This window comes from Engystomops pustulosus, chromosome 2 (genome assembly GCF_040894005.1).
Source record: "Engystomops pustulosus chromosome 2, aEngPut4.maternal, whole genome shotgun sequence".
Taxonomy (NCBI): domain Eukaryota; kingdom Metazoa; phylum Chordata; class Amphibia; order Anura; family Leptodactylidae; genus Engystomops; species Engystomops pustulosus.
Window position 1 is genome coordinate 1,054,602 of NC_092412.1, and position 18,144 is coordinate 1,072,745.

Consider the following 18,144-nt stretch of genomic DNA (forward strand, 5'->3'; position numbering starts at 1 on the left):
TGTAACCAGAGCTCACCAGCCATAACCCCGCTGCCCCTTCCTTGTTACCCCATGTCCTCTAACCAGAGCTCACCAGCCATAACCCCGCTGCCCCTTCCTTGTTACCCCATATCCTGTAACCAGAGCTCACCAGCCATAACGACGCTGCCCCTTCCTTGTTACCCCCATGTCCTATAACCAGAGCTCACCAGCCATAACCCCGCTGCCCCTTCCTTGTTACCCCATGTTCTATAACCAGAGCTCACCAGCCATAACCCCGCTGCCCCTTCCTTGTTACCCCATGTTCTATAACCAGAGCTCACCAGCCATAACCCCGCTGCCCCTTCCTTGTTACCCCATGTCCTATAACCAGAGCTCACCAGCCATAACCCCGCTGCCCCTTCCTTGTTACCCCATGTCCTATAACCAGAGCTCACCAGCCATTGCCCCACTGTCCCTTCCTTGTTACCCCCATGTCCTGTAACCAGAGCTCACCAGCCATAACCCCGCTGCCCCTTCCTTGTTACCCCCATGTCCTATAACCAGAGCTCACCAGCCATAACCCCGCTGCCCCTTCCTTGTTACCCCATGTCCTCTAACCAGAGCTCACCAGCCATAACCCCGCTGCCCCTTCCTTGTTACCCCATGTCCTATAACCAGAGCTCAACAGCCATAACCAAGCTGCCCCTTCCTTCTTACCCCCATGTCCTATAACCAGAGCTCACCAGCCATAACCCCGCTGCCCCTTCCTTGTTACCCCATGTCCTATAACCAGAGCTCACCAGCCATAACCCCGCTGCCCCTTCCTTGTTACCCCCATGTCCTATAACCAGAGCTCACCAGCCATAACCCCGCTGCCCCTTCCTTGTTACCCCATGTCCTCTAACCAGAGCTCACCAGCCATAACCCCGCTGCCCCTTCCTTGTTACCCCATGTCCTATAACCAGAGCTCAACAGCCATAACCCAGCTGCCCCTTCCTTGTTACCCCCATGTCCTATTACCAGAGCTCACCAGCCATAACCCCGCTGCCCCTTCCTTGTTACCCCATGTCCTATAACCAGAGCTCACCAGCCATAACCCCGCTGCCCCTTCCTTGTTACCCCATGTCCTATAACCAGAGCTCACCAGCCATAACCCCGCTGCCCCTTCCTTGTTACCCCATGTCCTGTAACCAGAGCTCACCAGCCATAACCCCGCTGCCCCTTCCTTGTTACCCCATGTCCTCTAACCAGAGCTCACCAGCCATAACCCCGCTGCCCCTTCCTTGTTACCCCATATCCTGTAACCAGAGCTCACCAGCCATAACCCCGCTGCCCCTTCCTTGTTACCCCCATGTCCTATAACCAGAGCTCACCAGCCATAACCCCGCTGCCCCTTCCTTGTTACCCCATGTCCTCTAACCAGAGCTCACCAGCCATAACCCCGCTGCCCCTTCCTTGTTACCCCATGTCCTATAACCAGAGCTCAACAGCCATAACCCAGCTGCCCCTTCCTTGTTACCCCCATGTCCTATAACCAGAGCTCACCAGCCATAACCCCGCTGCCCCTTCCTTGTTACCCCATGTCCTATAACCAGAGCTCACCAGCCATAACCCCGCTGCCCCTTCCTTGTTACCCCATGTCCTGTAACCAGAGCTCACCAGCCATAACCCCGCTGCCCCTTCCTTGTTACCCCCATGTCCTATAACCAGAGCTCACCAGCCATAACCCCGCTGCCCCTTCCTTATTACCCCATGTCCTGTAACCAGAGCTCACCAGCCATAACCCCGCTGCCCCTTCCTTGTTACCCCATGTCCTATAACCAGAGCTCACCAGCCATAACCCCGCTGCCCCTTCCTTGTTACCCCCATGTCCTATAACCAGAGCTCACCAGCCATAACCCCGCTGCCACTTCCTTGTTACCCCATGTCCTATAACCAGAGCTCACCAGCCATAACCCCGCTGCCCCTTCCTTGTTACCCCATGTCCTGTAACCAGAGCTCACCAGCCATAACCCCGCTGCCACTTCCTTGTTACCCCATGTCCTATAACCAGAGCTCACCAGCCATAACCCCGCTGCCCCTTCCTTATTACCCCATGTCCTGTAACCAGAGCTCACCAGCCATAACCCCGCTGTCCCTTCCTTGTTACCCCATGTCCTGTAACCAGAGCTCACCAGCCATAACCCCGCTGCCCCTTCCTTGTTACCCCATGTCCTGTAACCAGAGCTCACCAGCCATAACCCCACTGCCCCTTCCTTGTTACCCCCATGTCCTGTAACCAGAGCTCACCAGCCATAACCCCGCTGCCCCTTCCTTATTACCCCATGTCCTGTAACCAGAGCTCACCAGCCATAACCCCGCTGCCCCTTCCTTGTTACCCCATGTCCTATATAGCAGAGCTCACCAGCCATAACCCCGCTGCCCCTTCCTTATTACCCCCATGTCCTGTAACCAGAGCTCACCAGCCATAACCCCGCTGCCCCTTCCTTATTACCCCCATGTCCTATATAGCAGAGCTCACCAGCCATAACCCCGCTGCCCCTTCCTTGTTACCCCATGTCCTATATAGCAGAGCTCACCAGCCATAACCCCGCTGCCCCTTCCTTGTTACCCCATGTCCTATATAGCAGAGCTCACCAGCCATAACCCCGCTGCCCCTTCCTTGTTACCCCATGTCCTATAACCAGAGCTCACCAGCCATAACCCCGCTGCCCCTTCCTTGTTACCCCATGTCCTATAACCAGAGCTCACCAGCCATAACCCCGCTGCCCCTTCCTTGTTACCCCCATGTCCTGTAACCAGACCTCACCAGCCATAACCCCGCTGCCCCTTCCTTGTTACCCCCATGTCCTGTAACCAGAGCTCACCAGCCATAACCCCGCTGCCCCTTCCTTGTTACCCCATGTCCTGTAACCAGAGCTCACCAGCCATAACCCCGCTGCCCCTTCCTTATTACCCCATGTCCTGTAACCAGAGCTCACCAGCCATAACCCCGCTGCCCCTTCCTTGTTACCCCATGTCCTATATAGCAGAGCTCACCAGCCATAACCCCGCTGCCCCTTCCTTATTACCCCCATGTCCTGTAACCAGAGCTCACCAGCCATAACCCCGCTGCCCCTTCCTTGTTACCCCATGTCCTATATAGCAGAGCTCACCAGCCATAACCCCGCTGCCCCTTCCTTATTACCCCCATGTCCTATATAGCAGAGCTCACCAGCCATAACCCCGCTGCCCCTTCCTTGTTACCCCATGTCCTATATAGCAGAGCTCACCAGCCATAACCCCGCTGCCCCTTCCTTATTACCCCCATGTCCTATATAGCAGAGCTCACCAGCCATAACCCCGCTGCCCCTTCCTTGTTACCCCATGTCCTATAACCAGAGCTCACCAGCCATAACCCCGCTGCCCCTTCCTTGTTACCCCATGTCCTATATAGCAGAGCTCACCAGCCATAACCCCGCTGCCCCTTCCTTGTTACCCCATGTCCTATAACCAGAGCTCACCAGCCATAACCCCGCTGCCCCTTCCTTGTTACCCCCATGTCCTGTAACCAGACCTCACCAGCCATAACCCCGCTGCCCCTTCCTTGTTACCCCCATGTCCTGTAACCAGAGCTCACCAGCCATAACCCCGCTGCCCCTTCCTTGTTACCCCATGTCCTGTAACCAGAGCTCACCAGCCATAACCCCGCTGCCCCTTCCTTGTTACCCCATGTCCTGTAACCAGAGCTCACCAGCCATAACCCCGCTGCCCCTTCCTTGTTACCCCCATGTCCTATAACCAGAGCTCACCAGCCATAACCCCGCTGCCCCCTCCTTGTTACCCCATGTCCTGTAACCAGAGCTCACCAGCCATAACCCCGCTGCCCCTTCCTTGTTACCCCCATGTCCTCTAACCAGAGCTCACCAGCCATAACCCCGCTGCCCCTTCCTTGTTACCCCCATGTCCTCTAACCAGAGCTCACCAGCCATAACCCCGCTGCCCCTTCCTTGTTACCCCATGTCCTGTAACCAGAGCTCACCAGCCATAACCCCGCTGCCCCTTCCTTGTTACCCCATGTCCTATAACCAGAGCTCACCAGCCATAACCCCGCTGCCCCTTCCTTGTTACCCCATGTCCTGTAACCAGAGCTCACCAGCCATAACCCCGCTGCCACTTCCTTGTTACCCCATGTCCTCTAACCAGAGCTCACCAGCCATAACCCCGCTGCCCCTTCCTTGTTACCCCATGTTCTATAACCAGAGCTCACCAGCCATAACCCCGCTGCCCCTTCCTTGTTACCCCCATGTCCTCTAACCAGAGCTCACCAGCCATAACCCCGCTGCCCCTTCCTTGTTACCCCCATGTCCTCTAACCAGAGCTCACCAGCCATAACCCCGCTGCCCCTTCCTTGTTACCCCCATGTCCTCTAACCAGAGCTCACCAGCCATAACCCCGCTGCCCCTTCCTTGTTACCCCCATGTCCTATAACCAGAGCTCACCAGCCATAACCCCGCTGCCCCTTCCTTGTTACCCCATGTCCTGTAACCAGAGCTCACCAGCCATAACCCCGCTGCCCCTTCCTTGTTACCCCATGTCCTGTAACCAGAGCTCACCAGCCATAACCCCGCTGCCACTTCCTTGTTACCCCATGTCCTATAACCAGAGCTCACCAGCCATAACCCCGCTGCCCCCTCCTTGTTACCCCATGTCCTATAACCAGAGCTCACCAGCCATAACCCCGCTGCCCCTTCCTTATTACCCCATGTCCTGTAACCAGAGCTCACCAGCCATAACCCCGCTGTCCCTTCCTTGTTACCCCATGTCCTGTAACCAGAGCTCACCAGCCATAACCCCACTGCCCCTTCCTTGTTACCCCCATGTCCTGTAACCAGAGCTCACCAGCCATAACCCCGCTGCCCCTTCCTTATTACCCCATGTCCTGTAACCAGAGCTCACCAGCCATAACCCCGCTGCCCCTTCCTTGTTACCCCATGTCCTGTAACCAGAGCTCACCAGCCATAACCCCGCTGCCCCTTCCTTGTTACCCCATGTCCTATATAGCAGAGCTCACCAGCCATAACCCCGCTGCCCCTTCCTTATTACCCCCATGTCCTGTAACCAGAGCTCACCAGCCATAACCCCGCTGCCCCTTCCTTGTTACCCCATGTCCTATATAGCAGAGCTCACCAGCCATAACCCCGCTGCCCCTTCCTTATTACCCCCATGTCCTATATAGCAGAGCTCACCAGCCATAACCCCGCTGCCCCTTCCTTGTTACCCCATGTCCTATATAGCAGAGCTCACCAGCCATAACCCCGCTGCCCCTTCCTTATTACCCCCATGTCCTATATAGCAGAGCTCACCAGCCATAACCCCGCTGCCCCTTCCTTGTTACCCCATGTCCTATAACCAGAGCTCACCAGCCATAACCCCGCTGCCCCTTCCTTGTTACCCCATGTCCTATAACCAGAGCTCACCAGCCATAACCCCGCTGCCCCTTCCTTGTTACCCCCATGTCCTGTAACCAGACCTCACCAGCCATAACCCCGCTGCCCCTTCCTTGTTACCCCCATGTCCTATAACCAGAGCTCACCAGCCATAACCCCGCTGCCCCTTCCTTGTTACCCCATGTCCTATAACCAGAGCTCACCAGCCATAACCCCGCTGCCCCTTCCTTATTACCCCCATGTCCTATAACCAGAGCTCACCAGCCATAACCCCGCTGCCCCTTCCTTGTTACCCCATGTCCTGTAACCAGAGCTCACCAGCCATAACCCCGCTGCCCCTTCCTTGTTACCCCCATGTCCTGTAACCAGAGCTCACCAGCCATAACCCCGCTGCCCCCTCCTTGTTACCCCATGTCCTATAACCAGAGCTCACCAGCCATAACCCCGCTGCGCCTTCCTTGTTACCCCAAGTCCTGTAACCAGAGCTCACCAGCCATAACCCCGCTGCCCCTTCCTTGTTACCCCCATGTCCTATAACCAGAGCTCACCAGCCATAACCCCGCTGCCCCTTCCTTGTTACCCCATGTCCTATAACCAGAGCTCACCAGCCATAACCCCGCTGCCCCTTCCTTGTTACCCCCATGTCCTGTAACCAGAGCTCACCAGCCATAACCCCGCTGCCCCTTCCTTGTTACCCCATGTCCTGTAACCAGAGCTCACCAGCCATAACCCCGCTGCCCCTTCCTTGTTACCCCATGTCCTGTAACCAGAGCTCACCAGCCATAACCCCGCTGCCCCTTCCTTGTTACCCCATGTCCTGTAACCAGAGCTCACCAGCCATAACCCCGCTGCCCCTTCCTTGTTACCCCATGTCCTATAACCAGAGCTCACCAGCCATAACCCCGCTGCCCCTTCCTTGTTACCCCATGTCCTGTAACCAGAGCTCACCAGCCATAACCCCGCTGCCCCTTCCTTGTTACCCCCATGTCCTGTAACCAGACCTCACCAGCCATAACCCCGCTGCCCCTTCCTTGTTACCCCCATGTCCTGTAACCAGAGCTCACCAGCCATAACCCCGCTGCCCCTTCCTTGTTACCCCATGTCCTATAACCAGAGCTCACCAGCCATAACCCTGCTGCCCCTTCCTTGTTACCCCATGTCCTGTAACCAGAGCTCACCAGCCATAACCCCGCTGCCCCTTCCTTGTTACCCCATGTTCTATAACCAGAGCTCACCAGCCATAACCCCGCTGCCCCTTCCTTGTTACCCCATGTCCTGTAACCAGAGCTCACCAGCCATAACCCCGCTGCCCCTTCCTTGTTACCCCCATGTCCTATAACCAGAGCTCACCAGCCATAACCCCGCTGCCCCTTCCTTGTTACCCCATGTCCTATAACCAGAGCTCACCAGCCATAACCCCGCTGCGCCTTCCTTGTTACCCCATGTCCTATAACCAGAGCTCACCAGCCATAACCCCGCTGCCCCTTCCTTGTTACCCCATGTCCTGTAACCAGAGCTCACCAGCCATAACCCCGCTGCCCCCTCCTTGTTACCCCCATGTCCTGTAACCAGAGCTCACAGACATTAACCCTTTCCCACTAATCCTAATACGAAAACACACCACCCGGGCTTCCAGGCTGCACTCCTGAGGACAGCCCCGCCCCCTTAAATCTAGGCACCACCCCTGGTCGATCAATCTACCCAACTACCCCTCCCCCATAAACCCCCAGGATCCATATACTTACCTTGTTTTTAGGGCGGGTTACAGGAAGTGCCTCCTTGTAGTGTGAGGACAGGAGGAGCTGCCTGACCGTATTCAGGACGCAGGTTATGGTCGGATCCAAGGGCAGCTCTTATACATTATAATATATTACACTCTGACTGCAGATTTCATAACTTTTTCTTGTAGGTTTTTGATCCTTTTTGGAATATTGTCACATTTACTATGAAACCTGATGACGCGATGACAGGACGTCCCGGGGTATAAGCCATCGGGTGAGGGTGATACATGATAGAGGATTATACTGTGTGTCACATGTCCAGGCGTTTATTCTGGACCAGGACCAGTACCTGCCGGGAAGCAGACAGGGGTGGGGGGATTGTGCAATGAGATTGGGCTATAAATCCCGGGTCAGCGCTGGAGGAGGACACAGAATCAGCATGAAGCTGTGCGTCCTGCTCTGCCTCCTGCCCCTGCTCCGCTCCTACCCCCTGTGAGTATCACATCCTGCGCAGGACCTATGGACCGTTACCTGCTGTGACCGCCAAGCATGTCTGCAATAAGGAACAGGACCAGAGGACTGCTACTAGTGGTGTATCTAAGTCCTTTATGTGATACACCCACAACTGTATCTAAGGCTGTGATATGTAATTTGTGTATCTAATCATCTCCTGTGTGATACTGACTGCTGAGCTGTGTATCTGATCCTCTCCTGTGTGATACTGACTGCTGAGCTGTGTATCTGATCCTCTCCTGTGTGATACTGTGTGCTGAGCTGTGTATCTAATCCTCTCCTGTGTGATACTGACTGCTGAGCTGTGTATCTAATCCTCTCCTGTGTGATACTGACTGCTGAGCTGTGTATCTGATCCTCTCCTGTGTGATACTGACTGCTGAGCTGTGTATCTAATCCTATCCTGTGTGATACTGTCTGCTGAGCTGTGTATCTAATCCTCTCCTGTGTGATACTGTCTGCTGAGCTGTGTATCTAATCCTCTCCTGTGTGATACTGACTGCTGAGCTGTGTATCTAATCCCATCCTGTGTGATACAGTCTGCTGAGCTGTGTATCTAATCCCATCCTGTGTGATACTGCCTGCTGAGCCTTGTATCTAATCCCATCCTGTGTGATACAGTCTGCTGAGCTGTGTATCTAATCCCATCCTGTGTGATACGGTCTGCTGAGCTGTGTATCTAATCCTCTCCTGTGTGATACTGTCTGCTGAGCTGTGTATCTAATCCTATCCTGTGTGATACTGTCTGCTAAGCTGTGTATCTAATCCCATCCTGTGTGATACAGTCTGCTAAGCTGTGTATCTAATCCCATCCTGTGTGATACAGTCTGCTGAGGTGTGTATCTAATCCTATCCTGTGTGATACTGTCTGCTGAGGTGTGTATCTAATCCTATCCTGTATGATACTGTCTGCTGAGCTGTGTATCTAATCCTCTCCTGTGTGATACTGACTGCTGAGCTGTGTATCTAATCCTCTCCTGTGTGATACTGACTGCTGAGCTGTGTATCTAATCCTCTCCTGTGTGATACTGACTGCTGAGCTGTGTATCTAATCCTCTCCTGTGTGATACTGACTGCTGAGCTGTGTATCTAATCCTCTCCTGTGTGATACAGCCTGCTGAGCTGTGTATCTAATCCTCTCCTGTGTGATACTGTCTGCTGAGCTGTGTATCTAATCCTCTCCTGTGTGATACAGCCTGCTGAGCTGTGTATCTAATCCTATCCTGTGTGATACTGTCTGCTGAGCTGTGTATCTAATCCTCTCCTGTGTGATACTGTCTGCTGAGCTGTGTATCTAATCCTCTCCTGTGTGATACAGCCTGCTGGGCTGTGTATCTAATCCTATCCTGTGTGATACAGCCTGCTGAGCTGTATATCTAATCCTATCCTGTGTGATACAGCCTGCTGAGCTGTGTATCTAATCCCCTCCTGTGTGATACGGTCTATTGATCTGTGTATCTAATCCTATCCTGTGTGATACTGACTGCTGAGCTGTGTATCTAATCCTCTCCTGTGTGATACAGCCTGCTGAGCTGTGTATCTAATCCTCTCCTGTGTGATGCTGACTGCTGAGCTGTGTATCTAATCCTCTCCTGTGTGATACAGCCTGCTGAGCTGTGTATCTAATCCTCTCCTGTGTGATACAGCCTGCTGAGCTGTGTATCTAATCCTCTCCTGTGTGATACAGCCTGCTGATCTGTGTATCTAACCCTAATCGACACAGACAGACCGTGCACTGGAAGTTCTCCTCTCTCCACATCCGGTGGGCGGAGTCTAGCTCACATCCGGGCATTCCAACCCTACTCTCCTTGTTATACAGCGCTGAGTGCAGCTGCGCATGCTCAGAGAAGTTATATTGGTATCACCCGTAAGCCAGACTCTGGCTCTCAGCGCATGCGCACAAGAACCCGAGAGGCATATGACTGCTCCGGCGGCGCCATGTTAGACGAGGGCAGGCGCCAATACTATGTATAGTGTATACACCTTGCGCCCTCTGTATACCAGTGGCGGGAAGGGAACAGTGACTCCCTGTGTATAACACGAGGCAGCCATAGCCCTCAGCACTACTAATATAATACACGTGGACTTTGGAGTTTGACTTTAATGTGGTAACCGACCAAAAGAAGTATCTAAGACCACCGCACATAATAACAGAGACTCTCATACACCAATCTATACAGACCCCACTACATGTGCATTGTCATACACACTGTGACATATACAGACCCTCGTACACACATTCATACACACTGTGACATATACAGACCCTCGTACACACATTCATACACACTGTGATATATACAGACCCTCGTACACACATTCATACACACTGTGACATATACAGACCCTCGTACACACATTCATACACACTGTGACATATACAGACCCTCGTACACACATTCATACACACTGTGACATATACAGACCCTCGTACACACATTCATACACACTGTGACATATACAGACCCTCGTACACACATTCATACACACTGTGATATATACAGACCCTCGTACACACATTCATACACACTGTGATATATACAGATCCTCGTACACACATTCATACACACTGTGACATATACAGACCCTCGTACACACATTCATACACACTGTGACATATACAGACCCTCGTACACACATTCATATACCCTGTGACATATACAGACCCTCATACACACATTCATACACACTGTGATATATACAGACCCTCGTACACACATTCATACACACTGTGATATATACAGATCCTCGTACACACATTCATACACACTGTGATATATACAGATCCTCGTACACACATTCATACACACTGTGACATATACAGACCCTCGTACACACATTCATACACACTGTGACATATACAGACCCTCGTACACACATTCATATACCCTGTGACATATACAGACCCTCATACACACATTCATACACACTGTGATATATACAGACCCTCGTACACACATTCATACACACTGTGATATATACAGATCCTCGTACACACATTCATACACACTGTGACATATACAGACCCTCGTACACACATTCATACACACTGTGACATATACAGACCCTCGTACACACATTCATACACACTGTGATATATACAGATCCTCATACACACATTCATACACACTGTGACATATACAGACCCTCGTACACACATTCATATACCCTGTGACATATACAGACCCTCATACACACATTCATACACACTGTGATATATACAGACCCTCGTACACACATTCATACACACTGTGACATATACAGACCCTCGTACACACATTCATACACACTGTGACATATACAGACCCTCGTACACACATTCATACACACTGTGATATATACAGATCCTCATACACACATTCATACACACTGTGACATATACAGACCCTCGTACACACATTCATACACACTGTGACATATACAGACCCTCGTACACACATTCATACACACTGTGACATATACAGACCCTCGTACACACATTCATACACACTGTGACATATACAGACACTCGTACACACATTCATACACACTGTGATATATACAGACCCTCGTACACACATTCATACACACTGTGATATATACAGACCCTCGTACACACATTCATACACACTGTGACATATACAGACCCTCGTACACACATTCATACACACTGTGATATATACAGACCCTCGTACACACATTCATACACACTGTGATATATACAGACCCTCATACACACATTCATGCACACTGTGATATATACAGACCCTCGTACACACATTCATACACACTGTGACATATACAGACCCTCGTACACACATTCATGTACACTGTGACATATACAGACCCTCGTACACACATTCATACACACTGTGACATATACAGACCCTCGTACACACATTCATACACACTGTGACATATACACACCCTCGTACACACATTCATATACCCTGTGACATATACAGACCCTCGTACACACATTCATACACACTGTGACATATACAGACCCTCGTACACACATTCATACACACTGTGACATATACAGACCCTCGTACACACATTCATACACACTGTGACATATACAGACCCTCGTACACACATTCATACACACTGTGACATATACAGACCCTCGTACACACATTCATACACACTGTGACATATACAGACCCTCGTACACACATTCATACACACTGTGACATATACAGACCCTCATACACACATTCATGTACACTGTGACATATACAGACCCTCGTACATACATTCATACACACTGTGACATATACAGACCCTCGTACACACATTCATACACACTGTGACATATACAGACCCTCATACACACTGTGACATATACAGACCCTCGTACACACATTCATATACACTGTGACATATACACACATTCATACACACTGTGACATATACATACCCACGTACACACATTCATATACACTGTGACATATACACACATTCATACACACTGTGACATATACAGATCCTCATACACACATTCATACACACTGTGATATATACAGACCCTCGTACACACATTCATACTCACTGTGATATATACAGATCCTCATACACACATTCATACACACTGTGACATATACAGATCCTCATACACACATTCATACACACTGTGACATATACAGACCCTCGTACACACATTCATGTACACTGTGACATATACAGACCCTCATACACACATTCATACACACTGTGACATACACAGACCCTCGTACACACATTCATACACACTGTGATATACACAGATCCTCGTACACACATTCATACACACTGTGATATATACAGACCCTCATACACACATTCATACACACTGTGACATATACAGACCCTCATACACACATTCATACACACTGTGACATATACACACCCTCATACACACATTCATACACACTGTGACATATACACACCCTCATACACACATTCATACACACTGTGACATATACAGACCCTCGTACACACATTCATACACACTGTGACATATACAGACCCTCGTACACACATTCATACACACTGTGACATATACAGACCCTCGTACACACATTCATACACACTGTGACATATACAGACCCTCATACACACATTCATACACACTGTGACATATACAGACCCTCGTACACACATTCATACACACTGTGACATATACAGACCCTCGTACACACATTCATACACACTGTGACATATACAGACCCTCATACACACATTCATGTACACTGTGACATATACAGACCCTCGTACATACATTCATACACACTGTGACATATACAGACCCTCGTACACACATTCATACACACTGTGACATATACAGACCCTCATACACACTGTGACATATACAGACCCTCGTACACACATTCATATACACTGTGACATATACACACATTCATACACACTGTGACATATACAGACCCACGTACACACATTCATATACACTGTGACATATACACACATTCATATACACTGTGACATATACACACATTCATACACACTGTGATATATACAGACCCTCGTACACACATTCATACTCACTGTGATATATACAGATCCTCATACACACATTCATACACACTGTGACATATACAGATCCTCATATACACATTCATACACACTGTGACATATACAGACCCTCGTACACACATTCATGTACACTGTGACATATACAGACCCTCATACACACATTCATACACACTGTGACATATACAGACCCTCGTACACACATTCATACACACTGTGATATACACAGATCCTCGTACACACATTCATACACACTGTGATATATACAGACCCTCGTACACACATTCATACACACTGTGACATATACAGACCCTCATACACACATTCATACACACTGTGACATATACACACCCTCATACACACATTCATACACACTGTGACATATACACACCCTCATACACACATTCATACACACTGTGACATATACAGACCCTCATACACACATTCATACACACTGTGACATATACAGACCCTCATACACACATTCATACACACTGTGACATATACAGACCCTCGTACACACATTCATACACACTGTGATATATACATACCCTCGTACACACATTCATACACACTGTGATATATACAGACCCTCATACACACATTCATACACACTGTGATATATACATACCCTCGTACATACATTCATACACACTGTGACATATACAGACCCTCGTACACACATTCATACACACTGTGATATATACAGACCCTCATACACACATTCATACACACTGTGATATATACAGACCCTCATACACACATTCATGCACACTGTTATATATACAGACCCTCGTACACACATTCATACACACTCTGACATATACAGACCCTCGTACACACATTCATACACACTGTGACATATACAGACCCTCGTACACACATTCATACACACTGTGATATATACAGACCCTCGTACACACATTCATACACACTGTGATATATACAGACCCTCGTACACACATTCATACACACTGTGACATATACAGACCCTCATACACACATTCATACACACTGTGACATATACAGACCCTCGTACACACATTCATACACACTGTGACATATACAGACCCTCGTACACACATTCATACACACTGTGACATATACAGACCCTCGTACACACATTCATGTACACTGTGACATATACAGACCCTCGTACACACATTCATACACACTGTGATATATACAGACCCTCGTACACACATTCATACACACTGTGACATATACAGACCCTAGTACATACATTCATACACACTGTGACATATACAGACCCTCGTACACACATTCATACACACTGTGACATATACAGACCCTCGTACACACATTCATACACACTGTGACATATACAGACCCGCGTACACACATTCATACACACTGTGACATATACAGACCCTCGTACACACATTCATACACACTGTGACATATACAGACCCTCGTACACACATTCATACACACTGTGACATATACACACCCTTGTACACACATTCATATACCCTGTGACATATACAGACCCTCGTACACACATTCATACACACTGTGACATATACAGACCCTCGTACACACATTCATACACACTGTGACATATACAGACCCTCGTACACACATTCATACACACTGTGATATATACAGACCCTCATACACACATTCATGTACACTGTGACATATACAGACCCTCGTACACACATTCATACACACTGTGACATATACAGACCCTCATACACACATTCATGCACACTGTGATATATACAGACCCTCGTACACACATTCATACACACTGTGACATATACAGACCCTCGTACACACATTCATGTACACTGTGACATATACAGACCCTCGTACACACATTCATACACACTGTGACATATACAGACCCTCGTACACACATTCATACACACTGTGACATATACACACCCTCGTACACACATTCATATACCCTGTGACATATACAGACCCTCGTACACACATTCATACACACTGTGACATATACAGACCCTCGTACACACATTCATACACACTGTGACATATACAGACCCTCGTACACACATTCATACACACTGTGACATATACAGACCCTCGTACACACATTCATACACACTGTGACATATACAGACCCTCGTACACACATTCATACACACTGTGACATATACAGACCCTCGTACACACATTCATACACACTGTGACATATACAGACCCTCATACACACATTCATGTACACTGTGACATATACAGACCCTCGTACATACATTCATACACACTGTGACATATACAGACCCTCGTACACACATTCATACACACTGTGACATATACAGACCCTCATACACACTGTGACATATACAGACCCTCGTACACACATTCATATACACTGTGACATATACACACATTCATACACACTGTGACATATACATACCCACGTACACACATTCATATACACTGTGACATATACACACATTCATACACACTGTGACATATACAGATCCTCATACACACATTCATACACACTGTGATATATACAGACCCTCGTACACACATTCATACTCACTGTGATATATACAGATCCTCATACACACATTCATACACACTGTGACATATACAGATCCTCATACACACATTCATACACACTGTGACATATACAGACCCTCGTACACACATTCATGTACACTGTGACATATACAGACCCTCATACACACATTCATACACACTGTGACATACACAGACCCTCGTACACACATTCATACACACTGTGATATACACAGATCCTCGTACACACATTCATACACACTGTGATATATACAGACCCTCATACACACATTCATACACACTGTGACATATACAGACCCTCATACACACATTCATACACACTGTGACATATACACACCCTCATACACACATTCATACACACTGTGACATATACACACCCTCATACACACATTCATACACACTGTGACATATACAGACCCTCGTACACACATTCATACACACTGTGACATATACAGACCCTCGTACACACATTCATACACACTGTGACATATACAGACCCTCGTACACACATTCATACACACTGTGACATATACAGACCCTCATACACACATTCATACACACTGTGACATATACAGACCCTCGTACACACATTCATACACACTGTGACATATACAGACCCTCGTACACACATTCATACACACTGTGACATATACAGACCCTCATACACACATTCATGTACACTGTGACATATACAGACCCTCGTACATACATTCATACACACTGTGACATATACAGACCCTCGTACACACATTCATACACACTGTGACATATACAGACCCTCATACACACTGTGACATATACAGACCCTCGTACACACATTCATATACACTGTGACATATACACACATTCATACACACTGTGACATATACAGACCCACGTACACACATTCATATACACTGTGACATATACACACATTCATATACACTGTGACATATACACACATTCATACACACTGTGATATATACAGACCCTCGTACACACATTCATACTCACTGTGATATATACAGATCCTCATACACACATTCATACACACTGTGACATATACAGATCCTCATACACACATTCATACACACTGTGACATATACAGACCCTCGTACACACATTCATGTACACTGTGACATATACAGACCCTCATACACACATTCATACACACTGTGACATATACAGACCCTCGTACACACATTCATACACACTGTGATATACACAGATCCTCGTACACACATTCATACACACTGTGATATATACAGACCCTCGTACACACATTCATACACACTGTGACATATACAGACCCTCATACACACATTCATACACACTGTGACATATACACACCCTCATACACACATTCATACACACTGTGACATATACACACCCTCATACACACATTCATACACACTGTGACATATACAGACCCTCATACACACATTCATACACACTGTGACATATACAGACCCTCATACACACATTCATACACACTGTGACATATACAGACCCTCGTACACACATTCATACACACTGTGATATATACATACCCTCGTACACACATTCATACACACTGTGATATATACAGACCCTCATACACACATTCATACACACTGTGATATATACATACCCTCGTACATACATTCATACACACTGTGACATATACAGACCCTCGTACACACATTCATACACACTGTGATATATACAGACCCTCATACACACATTCATACACACTGTGATATATACAGACCCTCATACACACATTCATGCACACTGTTATATATACAGACCCTCGTACACACATTCATACACACTCTGACATATACAGACCCTCGTACACACATTCATACACACTGTGACATATACAGACCCTCTTACACACATTCATACACACTGTGATATATACAGACCCTCGTGCACACATTCATACACACTGTGACATATACACACCCTCATACACACATTCATACACACTGTGACATATACAGGTCCTCATACACACATTCATATACACTGTGACATATACACACCCTCATACACACATTCATACACACTGTGACATATACAGACCCTCGTACACACATTCAAATACACTGTGACATATACACACCCTCATACACACATTCATACACACTGTGACATATACAGACCCACGTACACACATTCATATACCCTGTGACATATACAGACCCTCATACACACATTCATACACACTGTGATATATACAGACCCTCGTACACACATTCATGTACACTGTGACATATACAGATCCTCATACACACATTCATACACACTGTGATATATACAGACCCTCGTACACACATTCATACACACTGTGATATATACAGACCCTCGTACACACATTCATACACACTGTGACATATACAGACCCTCGTACACACATTCATACACACTGTGACATATACAGACCCTCGTACACACATTTATACACACTGTGCCATATCCAGACCCTCATACACACATTCATGTAC

At 47.9% G+C, this 18,144-nt stretch overlaps 1 protein-coding gene across 3 annotated transcripts in view; it reads left to right on the forward strand.

Annotated features, from left to right (window-relative positions):
- HPX (hemopexin) overlaps positions 1 to 18,144 on the forward strand; it is a 212,049-nt gene that overhangs the window by 174,314 nt on the left and 19,591 nt on the right. For 2 of the 3 annotated variants that reach the window (XM_072133581.1, XM_072133583.1), the window contains exon 1: positions 7,485 to 7,603. The exons of the other annotated variant lie outside the window; for it this stretch is intronic. In XM_072133581.1, the coding sequence (XP_071989682.1) occupies positions 7,497 to 7,603 (107 nt within the window). In that variant the 5' untranslated portion in view covers positions 7,485 to 7,496. Of the gene's footprint in view, positions 1 to 7,484; positions 7,604 to 18,144 lie in introns of those variants that run through there. 3 annotated transcript variants of the gene reach the window in all.